This window comes from Chanodichthys erythropterus, chromosome 11 (assembly GCF_024489055.1).
Source record: "Chanodichthys erythropterus isolate Z2021 chromosome 11, ASM2448905v1, whole genome shotgun sequence".
NCBI classification, from domain to species: Eukaryota; Metazoa; Chordata; class Actinopteri; order Cypriniformes; family Xenocyprididae; genus Chanodichthys; species Chanodichthys erythropterus.
This window is the reverse complement of record NC_090231.1, coordinates 3,284,591-3,303,747: the sequence shown is the minus strand read 5'-3', so window position 1 is coordinate 3,303,747 and position 19,157 is coordinate 3,284,591. Positions and strand designations below refer to the sequence as shown.

General features: G+C 41.7%; 1 protein-coding gene across 1 annotated transcript; it reads right to left on the bottom strand.

Moving 5' to 3' along the window:
• LOC137030876 (macrophage mannose receptor 1-like) lies at positions 1-2,991 on the bottom strand. Its single transcript, XM_067401374.1, has 4 exons — positions 2,955-2,991; positions 1,771-2,127; positions 521-856; positions 1-356 (listed from the first exon to the last, which is right to left on the bottom strand). The coding sequence occupies exons 1-4, from the start codon at positions 2,989-2,991 to the stop codon at positions 1-3; spliced, it is 1,086 nt and encodes a 361-aa protein (XP_067257475.1).
• Positions 2,992-19,157: the final 16,166 nt, after the last annotated feature.

The following is a 19,157-nucleotide window of genomic DNA, read 5'->3' as shown; positions in this document are numbered from 1 at the left end:
TCACTCATAATTGCTGCAGATGAAGTTGAGTTTCTCAGTCTCAGGAAAGCTGATCCAGCGCTGATCTCCTCCACACTGAACTGCTCCAGATGTCTCTGCAGAATCACAGACCTCTGATGTGTCGTTCGCCCAGTTCTGATGACACACAGTCTCTCCACGCACCCAGAACCAGATGCACAGAATGCGGGATTGACGCAAACCCAACCACACCGCCTCGGTAGACGCCTGTTTAACCACATTCATCACACGACGCTGAATCTCTTCTGAATGAACCGAGACCAGATCCACATGATTCTGTCTGCAGTATCTCAGAGCTTCAGACCACGTCAGATTCTCTTTGATCAGAATCAGTTTATCTGGACACAAAACAAACCACAAGCAGAAACTAGAGAGAGACTGATCAAAAACAACATGCAGAACAAACACTGTGGAGGAATTTGTCATGTCAGACATGTAGTGTGAACTTTAAGATACCTGGAGGTGATGGATGGATTGTGTGTGTTTGTGAGGATCTGCTCACCTTCATGACACACAAAAGAATATTGGTTGTTGCAATAGATGTCATTCCATTGTCCCTGAATGTCCGGTCTCATCTCTGCACAGTTTTCATTACCTCCAGCATTATTAGGTTCACCAGTATTCCAGTATCTGAATGAGGAGTCACTCTGATCTGACCACTGCCATGAGTCTCTGAACAGACCGATCCAGACATCACCAGATATGTGACTATCATTGATGAACTTCTGAAGCTGTTGATTCTCATTCTGGTTCCTCACACTGACCAGATCAATGTGATTCTGTCTGCAGTAACTCTGAGCGTCTCTCCAGTTCTTCTGCTGATTGACAAAGACGAGTCCTGTGTTCGCTTTAAGAAAAACAAATGGAAACAGATTCATGAATCAGTTTATTTTTATGCTGCTTTATGGTTTGGATGGTTTGATGTTACACTGCATCTAAATATGTTGATTATCTATAGTCCATAGAAACATTTCCTTGAACTGTAGACTATTTATAAATTATTTTGTTACATTTTATCTTGATGCTGAAATTGTCTCAATATCAGAATTGTGATAAATATCTACATCTCCATCTATAATCTTTATCATATGTTCTAGTAATTTATTGTTGCATTTAAATTTAGTATGTATGCATTGAATGTTTGTTGTAGTAACTTTAAAAGCACAAACATCATTCATTGCTGACATTATTATTGATCACTGAGTGCCCACAGCCAAGCGCCACTCTTCAGCACAATGGTAACCACAAAATTTGAAAACATTACAGAAACTCCTTCATACTGTATGTCCAATATAACTGAACACTAAACACTGGAATGTCTTTGTGACGAGCAGGGCGGGCGAGAGCCGTGAGGGAGTGGCACGGAGGAGCTCCGGAAGCATAAAAGGAGGAGCGACGAAAGTGAAGGACGAGAGAGGACCAGGCCTGGATTTTACTTTATATTTTATTATGTTCGTGTGGCCGGCAGCCGTCTGTGAGGGTCTGTGCATTACTTTCATTTTGTATTTGTTTATTTTATATTAAAGTTATTGTTTGAATGTTTGCTGATTCCCGCCTCCTTCTTCCTGTACATACGAACTGTGTTACAGTCTTTCCCTTTGTTCTTGAATGTCATGTTGGGGCAACTTTTTTTCAGGTCAATATCTATTCCTATACAGAAAGTTACTTTAAACTGAAAGTGTGACAGTGTTTCCCTATATAGTTAATCTTTATAAATGATTGTTTTTTGTCATTTTATTGAGCTGCACTCACCATTGTTAGATGAACTGCAGATGAAAGTCAGGCTGTTACTACATGAATAATCATACCATTGTCCATTTCTCATCACAGCACAATAAGCTCCGCTATTTGGTTGTCCAGTAGCCCAATTCAGATAGAGCGCAGGATCACCTGAAGACCAGTGCCATTTATCAACACCCGTCTTCTGCAGCCCAATCCAGACACGTTCATATGTCATAATCTTCTTCACTTCATTTATGTCGTTCATGTTGTCAACGGTGGCCAGATCTGTGTAATTCTCTCTGCAGTATCTCTGAGCTTCAGTCCAGTTCTTCTTCACATTTATAATGTGATACTGACGCTGAACACATTCAGATACGGAGCAGAGAGCTGTGAAAGAGAGGGTTTGATTTAATGCTTTTCATAACAGAGTCAAACCTGATGAAACTGTAAACCATAAATACAACCTGAATTCCGGAAAAGTTAGGACTTTTTTTTTTATTATTATTTGAATAAAATTAAAATTAAAACACTTTCAAATCACACGGGCCAATAATTTATTCACAATATAATATATATTTCACAATTTTATCCACTAAATGAGCTCATTTCAAATTTGATGCCTGCTACGGGTCTCAAAATAGTTGGGACGGGGGCATGTTTACCATGGTGTAACATCTCCTCTTCTTTTCAAAGTTTGAAGATGTCTGGGCATAGAGGTTATGAGTTTCTGAAGTATTGGTGTTGGAATTTGGTCCTATTCTTGCTTGATATAGGTTTCCACCTGCTGAAGAGTTTGTGGTCATCTTTAGTTAGACCTGAGGATGACCTTTAGTTAGCTTTTTTTTTTTTTTTTTCATACACAAAAGACTCATGACTCCAAAACTTTAGCAATGAGAATACTGTATAGTTGAATAAAGTAACTCGAACTCCTTTGGAGTTCATTAAAATGGTTAGATGAAATGGTTACATTAAAAATCTGAATTTCTAAGCTTTAAAATGATACCTATTTTGTGAGACATGTTTTTAGCCAAATATGTTACATCATTCCGTGAGTAATATCGTGTGATCAATGCTATAGATTATCTTGATTTTGGATTAATTTTAACCCTGAGAATTCGCTTTAAAGGCCCACTGAAGAGTGTTGGAAGAGTGTTGGAACATTATTGTCCCAAATTTTCCGGAATTTGGGTTGTAAAATAAAAAAACACACTCACCAATGAGAATAAGAATGAAATATAGAGTTTGGTCCATTTCTGAGGAAGAAATTACAGAAAAAGAGTCATATGTTTCTTGCCAATCTTTTATGTCTTTGAAAACATTCTTGGGAAATTCAAGGCAATCATTTTCATTGTAACACACACACACACACACACACACACACACACACACAAATACCAACACAACATTCCTCAACTCAAATATTTGTGTGGCAGAAAAATAACTCACTTGAGTTAAAGTAACTCACAAGAAACACATTTGTGTGCCATAGTAAATATACTGTTGCCGAGTTTTCAATTTATAAAAAGCACCAATTCCTTACATATTTATTAACACAATATATTATTATGTACATTTTTCAATACACATAAACAATTGAATATATGGTAATTGTTACGGTTGCTGGTGTATAAAGCACACAACGAGGAGAAATATACATAAACAAGTCTTTTACTGGAATATCCACATGAGAATACAGGAACAGGCAGGAACATACACCAAACAATACAAGTACAATACCGAACAACACATAACAGGAAACACAGGGCTAATATACAAGGGATAACAAGGTGGTTGATTAGACACAGCTGAATGTGTTCAGTTACCATGGTGAATGACTAGTGGCGGGAAATAGAACAACAACAAGTCCAGAGTGAGTCCAAAACAGAGTGCACATGTAACAGTAATATATTTCCTTTGCATACAGGTGTGTAGTCTAAAAGCTTTCATGAATTGCAAACACTTTATGTTTGTAATTTTCCAGTGATTATCACCATTTATTTACTTCATATTTATGTAAATGTGTTTATCACTATTCATGTTCTATTATAGTAAATTGCAGTACATATGAAAGATAAACATTTGCAATATTTCATTTTCAGTATACACACAATGTAATGCCAACAACAGACATAAGCAAAGAAATGAAAAAAACAGCAGCAACTAACTCAACTGTTTAATCATCGAGGCAAGGAGAGAACATTGACAATATTTCACTATGTAGGTGACATCACTCTTGCTGTGATGTAAACTCATAGTCAACATTACTCTGATAGAAAACAACCATCGAACGTTAAATCAAAGCTAACTGAAATCAACATCACTTTTGTGGCCAAATCAGCCTCAGACTCCAGAGGGTTAATGTAAAGAGCACTGAAAGAAATATGTGTGTATGACAGTAGATCAGGCCTAACACTGATTATCTCTTCATCATGGCACCTGTTAGTGGGTGTGATATATCAGGCAGCAAGTGAACATTTTGTCCTCAAAGTTGATGTGTTAGAAGCAGAGCAAAAAAGGATTTGAGCAAATTTGACAAGGGCCCAATTGTGATGTCTAAACGACTGGGTCAGAGCATCTCCAAAACTGCAGCTCTTGTGGGGTGTTCCCGGTCTGCAGTGGTCAGTATCTATCAAAAGTGCTCCAAGGAAGGAACAGTGGTGAACCGGCAACAAGGTCATGGGCAGCCAAGGCTCATTGATTCACTCAGGGGAGGAGCTAAGCCAATAGGGCAGATTTTGTCACCAGTTATGGACGGGGATTCCTTTAATTCATTTTTATGTAAAGCACCACAAATTACCATTACGTATCAATGTGCAATATAAATAAACTAGCATATTGTCACTATTGTTGAGTATTGTACGATGAGTGCTGATGTCTAAATATGTACACCCACTTGAAAAGTATCTGTATAAAAAGAACAACAACAACAACAACAAAACGTTAGCACAACATTAGAAAAATAATGGAATGCAAAACAAAACAGGATGACTAGTAACTTCCCGTTGCTTAATTATAAAAACATTTGATAGTGTCACGATCCCAGTTCTGTATTTTGTTTTGTATGAACTCAAGCACCACACTAACTGTTGCACTTCACCCCAGACTACATTTCCCATCATCCATTGCACTGATTGCACACACAGCTGTAGCCAATCACACACCCTACATAAGCCATGGACTTCCTCTCTCACGGCTGAGTATTGTTAGCATTTATGCTGTTTAGCGTAGCTACGTTATGGAGCTAGTTCCCGGTAGTGATGGGCAAATGAAGCCTCATGAAGCACTGAGGCTTTTCCCTCATTGTTTCGGGAAAAGATTCAAAGCTTCGAGAGTGTTGAAAACAGCGGCATCTGGAGTTTAGTAAAAAATAAATCGGCCAAAATCCTGTGAAAGAAGCTTTGTTGGGTGAAGCAGCTACCACACAGTTTCATGTTTCGTGCTCAAATAAAATCCTAATAGTGTGCATGTTTGTGTGTTAAATTTATCTCCATGTTAAATTAATTTACCCCTTAAACTGTGGCATTTAATGCCAGTATGAATATCAATATGATGTAACAGAAGAATAAATGCACACATATATGAATTGCATATGGCAAATATTTTTTTTTTCTTTTCCTGAAATAATTTGTATTCTTCATATTACTTGTATGACTGGTTATTTAAAAAAAAAATTAATTGAATAAGTCTGAATGAAAACCTACTCATAAAGTAAGATCTGGGGCTTCTAACGTTCCGATACGCAAAGTGAATAGTGCACGTGATTGGACGGAAAGTGAGGCTTCATTTGTCATTGGTCACGTGATTTCTATGTTACCAACACAAGCCTTGAATCGAGGCTTCATCTGGCATGCCCATTTATGCTTGGCACAATATCCGAAGCCTCGGTTCAAATGTCACTAGTTCCCGGTCCTAGTTGGAGTTCAGTTCTAGACTCAGCAGATCATCCAGAGCCCTGTGTAGCATTGCCACATAAGGGGTGATATTTATACTCATGTATGATTAACAAGAATGCATGGTTGAACATTTTTTTTAATTGTCACCTTGTGCCCTGTTCCGTTGCTCCGGTGTGTGTGTGAGACCCCATATGAATGAGATCTCACGAGATTCTGCAGGTCCCGCGTGGCCTACGCAGCACGTGACCATAACACGGAACTTTAAAGGTAGCCGGCTTACCGGCGTCTGGTAGCGTTTGTGTTTGCTCCCTTCTGTTGTCCCATTGTGGAATACTTACCGAACTGTTTTGTTGGAGTTTACTGCTGCCTCGCTTGTGGAGTTTTGTCTGGGTGTTGTTTGGACTTTGGACTACTTACCAGTGAGGATATTTGAACAGTTTCGGTTATCACGTTGGATCTGCTCACGGACATTCATTTATTCATTCATTCATGGACATTCCCTGGTGAGACTGATTCAATTTCATACATGCTACAGTTGGACTTTCACATTTGCATACACTTTTTTTTTTTTTTTTTTTTTTTACATTTTTTCTGGTTGTATTGTGGGTCAAGAATTTTTCTAAATTGTATAATACACTTGGGTGATTGAAACAAATTCTGTCTTTTTTTCATATTTTTCCTGAGGAACGAGTGGTTCCCACCTTTTAGTGTACGCTCCATTCAGAGTGTTACACCTGTAACGTCTCGTCAGATCTTCCAGAGCCCTGTCACGTCTCAGCAGATCTTCCAGAGCCCTGTCATGTCTCAGCAGATCTTCCAGAGCCCTGTCATGTCTCAGCAGATCTTCCAGAGCCCTGTCACATCTCGTCAGATCTTCTAGAGCATCACCATGACTCATCTGTTTTTCTAAAGCCTTGTCACACTTCAGCAGATCTTCCAGAGTCACATCCCATCACAGCTGATCATCCAGTGTCTCATCATGTCCTGTCTGTTGCACTCAGATCTTTGAGGTCAGTCCTTCGGTATCCCAGTCTGGTATCCAGCGTAAGGGATACAACGCTGGTGTCTGCACGTGCCTCTGGTATCCCCAAATCAGCTTACTCTAGCCCTCCTGAGCTGATTCCCCTGTTCGCAGGACTCCCCATAATGGGGGTCACTTTATGGTGTATCTGGGCTGCGTACACCACTGCTGAATCTCCAGAGGTGGCAGCTTATGCTGCAGATCCTCCGATGGTAGCGGTGCCCCGCTATAATTTCCCTAAAGGTGGTGGCATATGCTGCAGAACCTCACAAAGCGGCTATGCTCGCTTCAGCTCTTTGCATGGTGGTGGCGTCCAGCGATACACTCTCAGCCTGTCGTGTCGTGGTCAAAGGGACCATTACTGAACCCTCCCTGTTTCCTGATGTTACTGCTGTAGAACCTCCAGGGGTGGTGGCAATCACTGCAGAACTTCCCGAGGTGTCAGTGGTTTCTACTTATCAGCTCTCTACTCGTCCTGTCATGGCTATAGAGGCAGTCTGCGAACTTTCATCCTGTCCTGAATCAGCCACAGAGGCCGTTTGTGAACTCTTGTTCTGTCCCAACCCAGCCACAGAGGCTGCCTGTGAACTTTTGTCTTGTCCTGAACCAGCCACAGAGGCCATTTATGAACTCTTGTGTTGCTCTAAGCCAGCTGAGGAACCCATTTCTGAATCCTTGTTTTAATGATGAATCGTTTATCTGCCCAGTTTTGCCAAGTGTGTCTGATTTTGAACCATCTGTTTTGCTAGAGTCAGTAAGTAATTCAATTGAGCAATTGTCTGTCTGTTTAGTTTTCCCAAGTGTATCTGGTTTCAAAATGTCTGTCCTGCCAGAATCCATCCATCAGCCAAATTATGAACTGTTCATGTGTTCAATCTCTCCAAATGTGTCCGATTCTGAACCGTTTGTCTCACCAGTTTAAGTCAGAGAGTATGACCTGTATGAACTGTCTGAGTATGAACTGTCTGCTTTGTCTGTGCTCCCAAATGTGCCCAATTATGACCTGTCTGTCCTGCTAGTTTCAGTCAATGCTTATGATTCTGTACTGTCTTTCTATTCTGTTTTCCCCAATGAGTCTGATTTTGAACTGCCTATCTGCCCAGTCCCCATTCATGAATCTGAACGGTCTGCCAGATGAATCACACTCAAGGAGATTCTGATTTAACTCATTGCGTTTCCTATCTCGGACCTTGTGGCCGTGAATGCATCGTCTGTGTTTTGTGTCTGTGTTTTTCCTAGGTCTCAGTCTTTGCCCTGGGTCCTTGATCTGTCTGCTCAGTCGTGGTGGTCTTCTGTCCTGCTTTGGTGGTCTTCTGCTCCACCTGTTCCGTCAGCTCTGCCGTGATGGTCTTCTGCACTGTTGTGGTAGTTGTATGTTCTGCCATGGGGGTCTTCAAGTCCATCTGCACTGCTGTGGTGGTCATCTGCTCCACCGTGGGAGTCTTCAAACCTGTCTGCCTGGCCACCTGTCCAGCCTGCTTCGTCCTGGCTGTCTGTCCAGCCTGCTCGATCCTGGCCACCTGCTCAGCCCGCTCCACTCTGGCCATCTGCCCTGCCTTAGTCTCCAGTCATTCTTCTTCTCCATGGACCTGGCCCTCCAACCCGCCCCCTGGTCCGCCTCCATTTCGCCTTTTGGTTTTTAGGAGCGTCTGGAAGCCACACCTTTGAGGAGGCTGTCACGATCCCAGTTCTGTCCTTTGTTTTGTATGGACTCTTGCACCACACTAACTGTTGCACTTCACCCTGGACTACATTTCCCATCATCCATTGCACTGATTACACACACGGCTGTAGCCAATCACCCACTTTACATAAGCCATGGACTTCCTCTCTCTCACAGCTGGGTATTGTTATTTATGCTGTTTAGCATAGCTAGGTTACGGTCCTAGATGGAGTTCAGTTCTTGTCTAGTCATGTCTTGTTTTTTGATTGCCTGTTTCCTGATTATCTGCCTGTCTTGGACTTTTCTCTCGCCTTGCCGTTTGGACTCTGTTTGCACCTCTCTTGTACTATTGCCTGTACCATTTCCCTGGATTATTTTTTAGCCTAGCCCTCCTGGATATTACTTGCCACTGATCGACCACGCTTGTCCCTGGAATACTCTTTGTCTCGCCTTTTTTTATACCTGTTTACTGTTGCCAACCCATGCCTGTTATCGACCATGTCTTTGATTAATAATAGCTTGCATATAAATCTGCATATATCATTTGTTCACTCTGTGAAAGATAGATTCTCTGTTACGCCTTTATTGTCTGTTAGTAGCCTGGGTGTGCTCTTTTGTCGCTTTTTTTGCATGGTATGGTTTGGTAAGGTTCACTTTGGCTCACTTTTTGCTGATTTTCCACTGCATGGGACAGCTCGGTACAAAACGGTACGGCTCGCTTTAAATAGTACGACCTCTGTGGAGGATCCAAGCATAACGTACCAATGCTAAATGTGACGTTTAAACACTGCAGATCACTGATTGGTCAGAGAATAGTTACTACAGCATCATTGGATTTGAAACACGAGACACCAAACCCGCTAGATTTAAATAACAGCCACCACAGTATCATTTCTTTGTGCAACTTTTTTTTAAATGACTTGCTTTAAATGACTGTAACATACAACTTGAAAAAATAAATGGTATCATGTCAGTAGGCAAAGTTCAGGCTCGTTGGTAGACAAGAAGCACATCCATGGCAGTAGAAGCTGCGCAACTATAATGATCAGTCTATCCCACCCATTTTGAAGCGGTACTAAACTGTAGTGGAAAAGCAAACTGAAAGTAAAGCACCATTTGATAGCAGTCTTTCTTCTGAAAGCCACATTTTTCCATCTTAAAAATGTCTAAATTATGACATATGCTCTTAATGATAGAGTGGTTATCATCGTAAATCATCATCTGTTTTAAGACATATTTTTGGGGCGTTAAATAATGGGGCAAATACCAGTACATTGACAAACACAAACATTAGTTAATCGTGTTGAGTGGTTCATTTAAATACTCTCCTTCCATAAATTTAGCTTCTGAAAGGGAAACTCCTACAAATGCATATGTAATAAGGTCAGCCGCAAAAAAAAAGTACTGCATAATTACAACAAATTTACAGCGCAACTTTCAATAATTATAGTGTACTGTGGCGAGGGGGGCGTGGTTCAGCGAACGCTGCAGCGGGGGAGAGCGTCGGGAGACGCGTGGTGAATGAGCGAGTTAAACGTAAATAACGAACACCTGTTTCTGATTACAGTGATTGGCGTGGAGAAAGGATAAAACGCCAGGAGAAGCAGGAGTGTGCGAGAGAGAGAGGGACTGCTGACTGGGAAACACTCGTCTCTGGAGAGAATATTACTGGAGTGGACTTTTTGTTATTGTTTGGAGATTTGTTGTGCTTGTGCACTGTTTGTTTATTTTTGGAGAAATAAAAACTCAGTCAGCAGTCAAAGCTGACCCTTGTCGTCTTCCTTCCCTACAAACTTTGTTCATTTACTACATGTACCTATACAGTAAGAATGTGTAAGTATAGGGGAACAATATGTAAAGTATTGGGAGTAAAGGGGTAACAACCAGGAAAATAACAAATTATTTATACTGTAAGTATTTTAGAACTAAGGGGTACTTACACTGTTATGATAGACAACAATCTTGCTTTTGGGAGCAATTTAGCGAGAAAGTGCACTGATTAAGTTGTTTCAAGGCAAGTAGAAATAACTATTGCAATCTTTTTTAATACATGGGGAAATATGCTTTTGTTTCATGTAGTTACAGGGTAAGTATGACATTGCGGGCCATAAATTAAAGTGGTGCTTTTTACACTCTTGTTTCATGTAGTTACAGGGTAAGTAAAAAAAAATAAAAAAAATGCAACCAGTCATATCACTTGGAAACCTTTATTTGAAAAACAATATATTTCAAAACAGATTTAAAGTTACAACACTTCTTATTCGTTTCTCTTGCTTGGCTACTTCCTCCTCCTCTTGTTCCTCTTTTTCTTTGATGAATCTTAAGAGGGAATCCAATTTGCTATTCTGTATTAAAAGAAAATACAGTACACCCGGAAATGTGCTTGTTTACTCATCTTTTACCCTCATGCCATCCAAGATGTATATGACTTTCCTTCTTAAGATGAACATAAAAAGGTTTTTAGGAAAAAAATCATCTGGGAACGCTTTATATTGTAAGCTCATGTGTTCCTAAAAGTCGAAACATCAAACAGCAATAACTACAGTAATCCATACGACCCCAATGGATGGAATCAATGACTTCTGAAGTGAAACGATACGTATTTGTAAGAAAAATACCAAATATTTTCTGCCTTCTGCACGTGAATACGAGGGTTGAGAGTTCATGCTTGACGTAACTTGAAGCGTGACATAAGCATGCCGAGAAACTCACGCAGATGTTGAATGCCGTCAGGTTTTTTGTTGTTTTTGTTTTTTTAATTATTATTTTATTAATGCTCACAACAAAATACACAGAATAACAGATAATGAGAATGAGAAACAAACAAGACAGAATAACAGAGACGGCAGTTCTCGTGTGAGTTTCACATGAATCTCCCACGAATACGTCATGAAGCTTCACGTTGCTCATTTCAATGTGCTTCGACGAACACAAAGTCGACTCTCATGCTGTCACAGACACGTCAGGCTCCACCGCTCACCAATCACAGCGCACCCAATCACCAGAGTACTGATCACCGGCACCTGCACCTCATCAAGCACCTCATCACAGCTAGCATAAAGAGCACTCCATACACCACTCAATGTCCGGTCTCGTTTGCATTAACTTACCTGTATGCTTACCTTAAGGACTCCCTGCTATCTACTTACCTGTCTCCAAGAATCTCCTTGTGTGTTCTCTCCTCTCTGTGTGAGTGCTCCGTATCTCCAGTGTCTCCAGTTCCAAGGTCACCGGTATCTGAAATCCCAAAAGAACTCTGTCATCACTCTCCATCTCAAGAACCTGCACTACTTCACTGCTCACTCACCTGCACTTCTGCCATAGCTCATACTGGTTTTCAATAAAGCTACATTTACCTGTGAAAGTTGGTCTCTGTCCCTTCTGTACTGTAACAGAAGACCGGACCATAACAGTGCGAGGCCAGTATGAGCTCCCCAGATCCCTTTCAAGAACTCGTGGATGTTCTCCGACGAACTCTCACTGCCAGCGCACCTCCACCATCACCTTTCAGCACTTCCGCAAACACCGTCACCTCTCCCTCTCCGCCAGCACACGCCAGTCCCATGGCCAGACCAGCGCCCTACTCAGGATACTGCAGCGGCTTCCTCCTGCAGTGTGCACTGGTCCTGGAGATGCAACCGCACCTCTACCCCAGCGACACATCCAAGGTAGCGTTCATCATTTCCCAGTTGCAAGGCATTACAGTGGGCAGAATCCATCTGGTCTCAAAATGGTCCCGTCATTCAATCATATGCTTCCTTCGTGTCCCACTTCCGGGAGGTGTTTGGTAAACCCTCCTTCGACTCCTCTATTGGTGAGAAATTGTGTAATCTCAAACAAGGTTTCATGACTATTAACGATTATGCCTTGCAGTTCAGAACCCATATGCAGTCGTGTATAGAAGAACACCAGGACCAGTCACTCTTTCACCACCTCCTCCACCGACCTGAACCCGTCAGCCCTCCAGAACCAGCCCACGAACCCATGAACATAGAGAATTCTCGCCTCACTCCTTCAGAGCACCAAAGATGGCTGACCCTGAACCTCTGCCTCTATTGTGGTTTGCCTGGGCACATAATCTCTGCGTGCCCAACTCGTCCCCCATGACCGATGGTGAGTGCCATTATTCCTTCACTCAATAAGATGAAACCACTCACCACCATTGTCAACCTTACTGCTGCCGGTGTCTCCCTTCCAGTGGTGGCGCTCCTCGATTCAGGGTCAGCCGGCAACTTCATCTCCGGCGCCCTCTGCCGGCAGCTCAAACTCAAGACCACGCCCTCTCCGTCTGTCTATCAGATCCACTCAATCACGGGAAAGCATCTGAGCTGAAGATGTGTGCGCCGATGTGTGGGTCCCATTCAATTACGTGTCGGTATACTCCATCTGGAAAACATCCATCTGCTGGTTCTGGAGGAATCCACCTCTGACGTGGTTCTAGGGTGTCCCTGGTTGGAGCAGCACAACCCTACCATCTCTTGGAAAACCGGCGAGATCCTGAAGTGGGGCGAAACCTGTTTCTCTAATTGTTTCTCTGACCTTCCAGTTCCTCGAGTGCCATCCTCTCATGATCTACCCATCTGTGCCACCTCCATTGAGAGTCCAGTTGAGAAACGTTCCACCGAGATCCCAGAATGCTACGCCCCCTTCAGTGACGTCTTCTGCCCGCAGAAAGCCTGCAAGTTGCCTCCACAACGGCCATGGGACTGTGCCATCGATCTGCTTCCGGGTGAGCCAGTGCCAAGGGGTAAGATCTATCCCCTTTCCATCCCGGAGGAGAAGGCCATGGAGAAATACATCAAAGAGGCCCTTGCTCAAGGATACATCCGCCCGTCTACTTCCCCTGCTGCTTCGAGCTTCTTCTTTGTGGCAAAAAAGGACGGAGGCTTGAGGCCCTGCATAGACTACCGCTCCCTGAACAAAATTACTGTCAAGTTCCGTTATCCCCTTCCTCTCGTCCCAGCGGCCCTGGAACATCTCCGTGGTGCCACTGTGTACACGAAGTTGGACCTCCGCAGCGCTTACAACCTCATCCGGATACGCGAGGGGGACGAGTGGAAGACCGCCTTCATCATGCCCACCGGCCACTATGAATACCTTGTTATGCCGTATGGCCTGGTCAACGCCCCCTCCGTATTCCAGGATTTCATACATGAGGTGCTCCGGGAGTTCCTCCACAAGTTCGTGCTGGTATACATCGATGACATCTTAATATACTCCCGGAGCCTGGCCGAACATCGCCACCACGTTGCGGAGGTCCTCCAACGACTTCGCCAGTTCCATCTCTTCCTCAAGGCAGAAAAGTGCTCATTCCACCAGTCTTCAGTTCACTTATCCCTTTATTCCCAATACTTTACATATTGTTCCCCTATACTTACACATACTTACTGTATAGTTATACTATAATTATTGAAAGTTAGGCTGTAAATTCTTTGTAATTACGCAGTACTTTCTGGGCTGTAATCTAAAGCGTTACCCACTTTTTTTCAGCGCCCATCTCTCATCTGCGTGTTTTTAGTAGATCCTGGCAGTAGATTTTTAACGCTAAAAGAGCAAGGAAGAAGATATTAGTAAATCTGGCCCTTAGTGTTATTGTTTTAATTAGAAGATATTTAAATATTTATTATTTTAATATATATATTTATTTATATTTAATATTTATATTTCTTAAGCATGACCGCACTACATCTCGAAGCACTGCCTACGAGCTTATTAGCTCTTAACAGCAAGAAGATATTTAAATAAAAAATGAGTTATAAAAGTAATATTTTTTTCAATAATAACTACTAAAAAACAGACGTTTAAAACCATAGACATAACGGTCTTCTCAATTAATAGTATGAACTCCTGTTCACTTACAGTTTTATCTGAATACAGCAGATAAGTTCAAATCTACACTAAAAACACATATCTTTATATAAAGCACTATAAAAATGAAAGTGACTTGGCTCACATTCTCATAAATGTTGACATAATGAAGTGATCTTTCTACCAAAACTGTGTTTTTATTATGACTATGTTACAGTAAAGTACTTAAACTTTATTACTGTTGCTTATCTGAGTTAACAGTGATTTAAACCGTTTAATGACATTCAAAATAAAAAAAAATTAAACTTAAGTTTCTGTTTTTCCTTAACTCTTTTTGTAACATTATAAAAGTGTTTATAGTAAAACACATTGCAATTGTTTAAAGAAGGTTTAACTGAAGAGCTGATCACCATAATGGTGACTTTGATATTTGTCAGGCATCTTGTCTTTATTACCTCCACCAATAAAGTATAAGTTTTGCCATCTGGAATTATGTGACTTGAGTGATTTTTTTTTTTTTTTTTTTTTGCAACGAGAAGACATTTTCTATAAAACTACAAACACTGAAATTCAATAAACATATATGTGCACTCATATAAAAATAAAAAAAAGACTTTTTACCATGATCTCAGTAACAGAATTTTTACTAACATTTTGTATATAGAAAAATTACAAATTATTTTGCTCACTGTAAGAGCCATAAGTTATTTGTTTTTATGTAGATGTGGAATAAATTATGTGTGTTAAACAATTGTAAAATAATTATAAAAGTAAATAATTTAATAGGTGTATTACATTTCATATTGACAATGATGTCATTTCCAGAAAAAACTGCTAGTGTTTTGTTGAGCAATAGTGGAGCGAAACAGTTTTTTGACCATGTAACATTTTTCCAGTTAATTTTGTTATTAAACTTTATCTAAAGAAACTTTCTGGACCAGGGCATGTTATTCACATTCAAATCACGCTCACAAAAGAAGAAGAAGCAAGATTGATGAAAATTTAGACAGATTGCTATCACACTCACCTTTTAATGGTTTCTTTGCTAGTAGAAGTTCTGACAGTCATATTCATGATATTTTATGATGAAACACTCATGTCCCTTATATACTCTGCTGGCACTACATGAGGGAAGTCACACATACAAGGAAGATTGGTAAAAGGTAAGTATAGGATTAGAAAATTACATCTTTCACTTCCTTGTCTGTCTTTTGGAATGAAATCACACTTGTGAAACCAGATGGAGAATGACAGATAAGACAAGCACAACATTAGTAGATTCTTCTTTAACTCAACAAATGTACATGTATACACACACACACACACATATATATATATATATATATATATATATATATATATATATATATATATATATATATATATATATATATATATATATATGAGTGTCTTTTGCCAGCTTTTCTGTCTGAGTCAAATTTGGTTCTGTACACTGTCATGTTGTTCAGTCTTTTTTTATCAGCAGAAGTAAACAGATAATGTTGTGTTACAGTCATCCACATCAGATCATATGTTTAACTGGCATTAAATAAAATAAAAATGAATAAACTGAGAGGCCTGAATGTCTTATCAAGCAGGGACCGAGAATAAAGTACACGGAAACTTTCAACAAGAAGACATTGTCAACATTTGATGTTATCTCTCCTCATGTGTTTTTGTGACATCAGTAACAAACAGTGTTTTTTTTTAATGTCAAACCAACAACAGACCTTTGAGATTGGGATGAGTTAACACAGGTTCTCTTGGATCTTTTGTTTTTTTTCATTTCACAGGATTGTAAATGCAATGTAATTTATTTGTAATAAACACTTAGTTTATATATAAGTTATTTATTTGTTAAATAATGTTTTTTTTAAAACATATGTGCAGAATGTGACGTCATATTGTGTCCACTGCAGTGTACATATATATATATATATATATATATATATATATATATATATATATATATATATATATATCTATATATATAATTTTTTCTGCTCTTGAGCACAGGTCCACCTTCGGTGTTGTGTAGCAGGCTTTTTTGTGCTCATTTCCTGTTGCTGTAATGATTCATGTAAAGTCAGATGTTCTTTATATGTGTGTCAGTAAATCAAACGAGTGACCAAACGATCAACTTCACATTATTTCTCTTAGTAGGATAAAAATAATCTATTATTTGAAATGATTAAATTATATATAGAAAGAGATCAAAGAACGCTCCCTTTAAAATCACTGGAGCTGTCAATCAAACAGCACAAGTTTATCAGTGAATGAGTTCTGGAAAAACTCCTGTTATAATAAACAAATATCTTATTTACATTGTGTTTGCACTGTTAATTATGATGAAGTCATTTCTTAGTGTTCAGAAATCAGGTTGCAATGACAAAATCGATGCTTTCATTTGCTCAACATGTCTGTGATCGACAGTGTTCTTCACTGCAACCTTTTGTAAGATTGAAAATATCCAAAGATATTTTAAAATGAACAAAGACATTTGCTTTAGTGTTTCAACCCCTCTCTCCTGCTATAAGCCCCACAGACCCACAGGAATCACAGTGATGAATTAACAGAAATTGATCCACTAGAGGAAAAAAAGACCCTCAAAGGAATAATTTAGACAATTTACACCTCAATAACAGTTTACTGAAGTAAATATTTGAACTATTTAAGAAAATATATAATCAGATGATTTCTGGCAGTGATGGGAGAAACAAAGCCTTCTGAAACCAATTGCTTCGTTAAATGATTCACAGATTTGAAGCACTCAAAATATCACACACTGGTGACACCTGCTGTTCAGAATGGTGTAAATGCAACGAAAACACACAAACACCTTTTACAAACCAATTGCGAAGTTTTATCGAAAGTGCAAACTATTCAATACAATTAACAAATCATTTAATACAATTAAATATGATGTGTTTGTGTATGTTATTTTACCAAATTTTATGACTTGTTTTGTTTATGGAGAGCTTGGTTAATCAGATCAATAAGATTATTAATTACTCTTCCTTTTTATTATACAAATCCATCATTAAAAATGTCTAAAAGTTTATGAAACTGATCTGAGATCCGGTAAAACCCACATAAGACACTGGTTCATGCACAGAGATCATAGTGGTGAACTACTGAAATTTTAAAACGTTTCAAGACAGATATTGTCACAATCTGTAGTGTGAGTGCCCTATCTGCCACTTGAGGGCACTCCATCCTGGACTCTTTCACCCATTGACTACACTACCCATAACGCACTGCCGGACTCATTATCCCTTTATCACTTCACTACCACCAGCTGTCATGTATCATTCATTAGTGTCTGTCTATTTATACTGAGTTGTTTCTGTCTTTGGTTGTGGTTCGTTGTTTGTCACTGGATTCTCTGTTTGTTTTATTTATTTTGTATGGACTGTTTCTCTGGAGTTTGACCATTGCCTATTTGGATTATGTTTTGGATTACCCTTTAACAAACTAAGCTGCACATGGATCTTACTCTCTTGTCTCTGTGCAATCCGTGACAGAACGAACCACCATGCAGAGATCCAGCAGCAGGAGACTCCGGTCATCAGTGGGGGCTGAGGAGGCTCAGGCCTTTTTGGCAACTCTTCGCCAGGGGAGAATGGGAGTGCGGACTTCGTCCAGAAGTTCTGGTCACGGGCGGAGGGGTATGGTCTCTCTGATGTGGTCCTCAAGGACACAGTTAATAACTGTCTTAATGATCCTCTGCCGCAGTGGGAGATGGAGCTGGTGGGGAAGTTAAATTTTTGGAATTTCGCCAGTTACCTGTATCTGCATAGGGATGGGCAGATTCAGAGACCTCCAACACCCGCTCCAGCCCGTGAACCCGCTCCAGCCTGTGAGCCCGCTCCAGCCCGGGAGTCCGCTCCAGCCCGGGAGTCCGCTCCAGCCCGGGAGTCCGCTCCAGCCCGGGAGTCCGCTCCAGCCCGGGAGTCCGCTCCAGCCCGTGACTCCGCTCCAGCCTGTGACTCCGCTCCAGAGGCCACAAAGGAGGTGGGCACTGAGTCTCCGCTTCCCACATCTAAAAGGAGGAAGAGGAGGAGGAAGGCTTCCATCCCCCAAGACCCGGAGGCCTCTCCAGTGCTCGCTCCAGTCAGTGATTCCACTCCAGAGCCCGCTCCAGCCAGTGAGTCCGCTCCAGCCAGTGAGTCCGCTCCAGCCAGTGAGTCCGCTCCAGCCAGTGAGCCCGCTCCAGCCAGTGAGTCCGCTCCAGCCAGTGAGTCCACTCCAGTGCTCGCTCCAGTCAGTGAGTCCACTCCAGAGCCCGCTCGAGCCAGTGAGTACACCCCAGAGCCCGCTCCAGTCAGTGAGTACACCCCAGAGCCCGCTCCAGTCAGTGAGTACACCCCAGAGCCCGCTCCAGCCAGTGAGTACACTCCAGAGCCCGCTCCAGCCAGTGAGTCCACTCCAGAGCCCGCTCCAGCCAGTGAGTCCACTCCAGAGCCCGCTCCAGCCAGTAAGTCCACTCCAGAGCCCGCTCCAGCCAGTGAATCCACTCCAGAGCCCGCTCCAGTCAGTGAGTCCACTCCAGAGCCCGCTCCAGCCAGTGAGTCCACTCCAGAGCCCGCTCCAGCCAGTGAGTCCACTCCAGAGCCCGCTCCAGTCAGTGAATCCACTCCAGAGCCCGCTTCAGTTAGTGAGTCCACTTCAGAGCCTGCTCCAGTCAGTGAGTCCGCTCCAGTCAGTGAGTCCGCTCCAGTCAGTGGGTCTACTACAGAGCCCGCTCCAGCCAGTGAGTCCGCTCCAGCCAGTGAGTCTACTACAGAGCCCGCTCCAGCCAGTGAGTCCGCTCCAGCCAGTGAGTCCGCTCCAGTACGGCATGCTCTCCCTATCAGTCCGGTGATGGCCAAGAGGGCTGTCCTCACGTTCTATGTTTTGGCGGTCTTGCGTGCCTGGAGGATGCTCTACGAACAGCCTCAGCCTGAGCCCGCTGCCGTCCCAGAGCAGCCCCAGCCTGAGCACGCTGCCATCCCGGAGCAGCCCCAGCCTGAGCACGCTGCCGTCCCGGAGC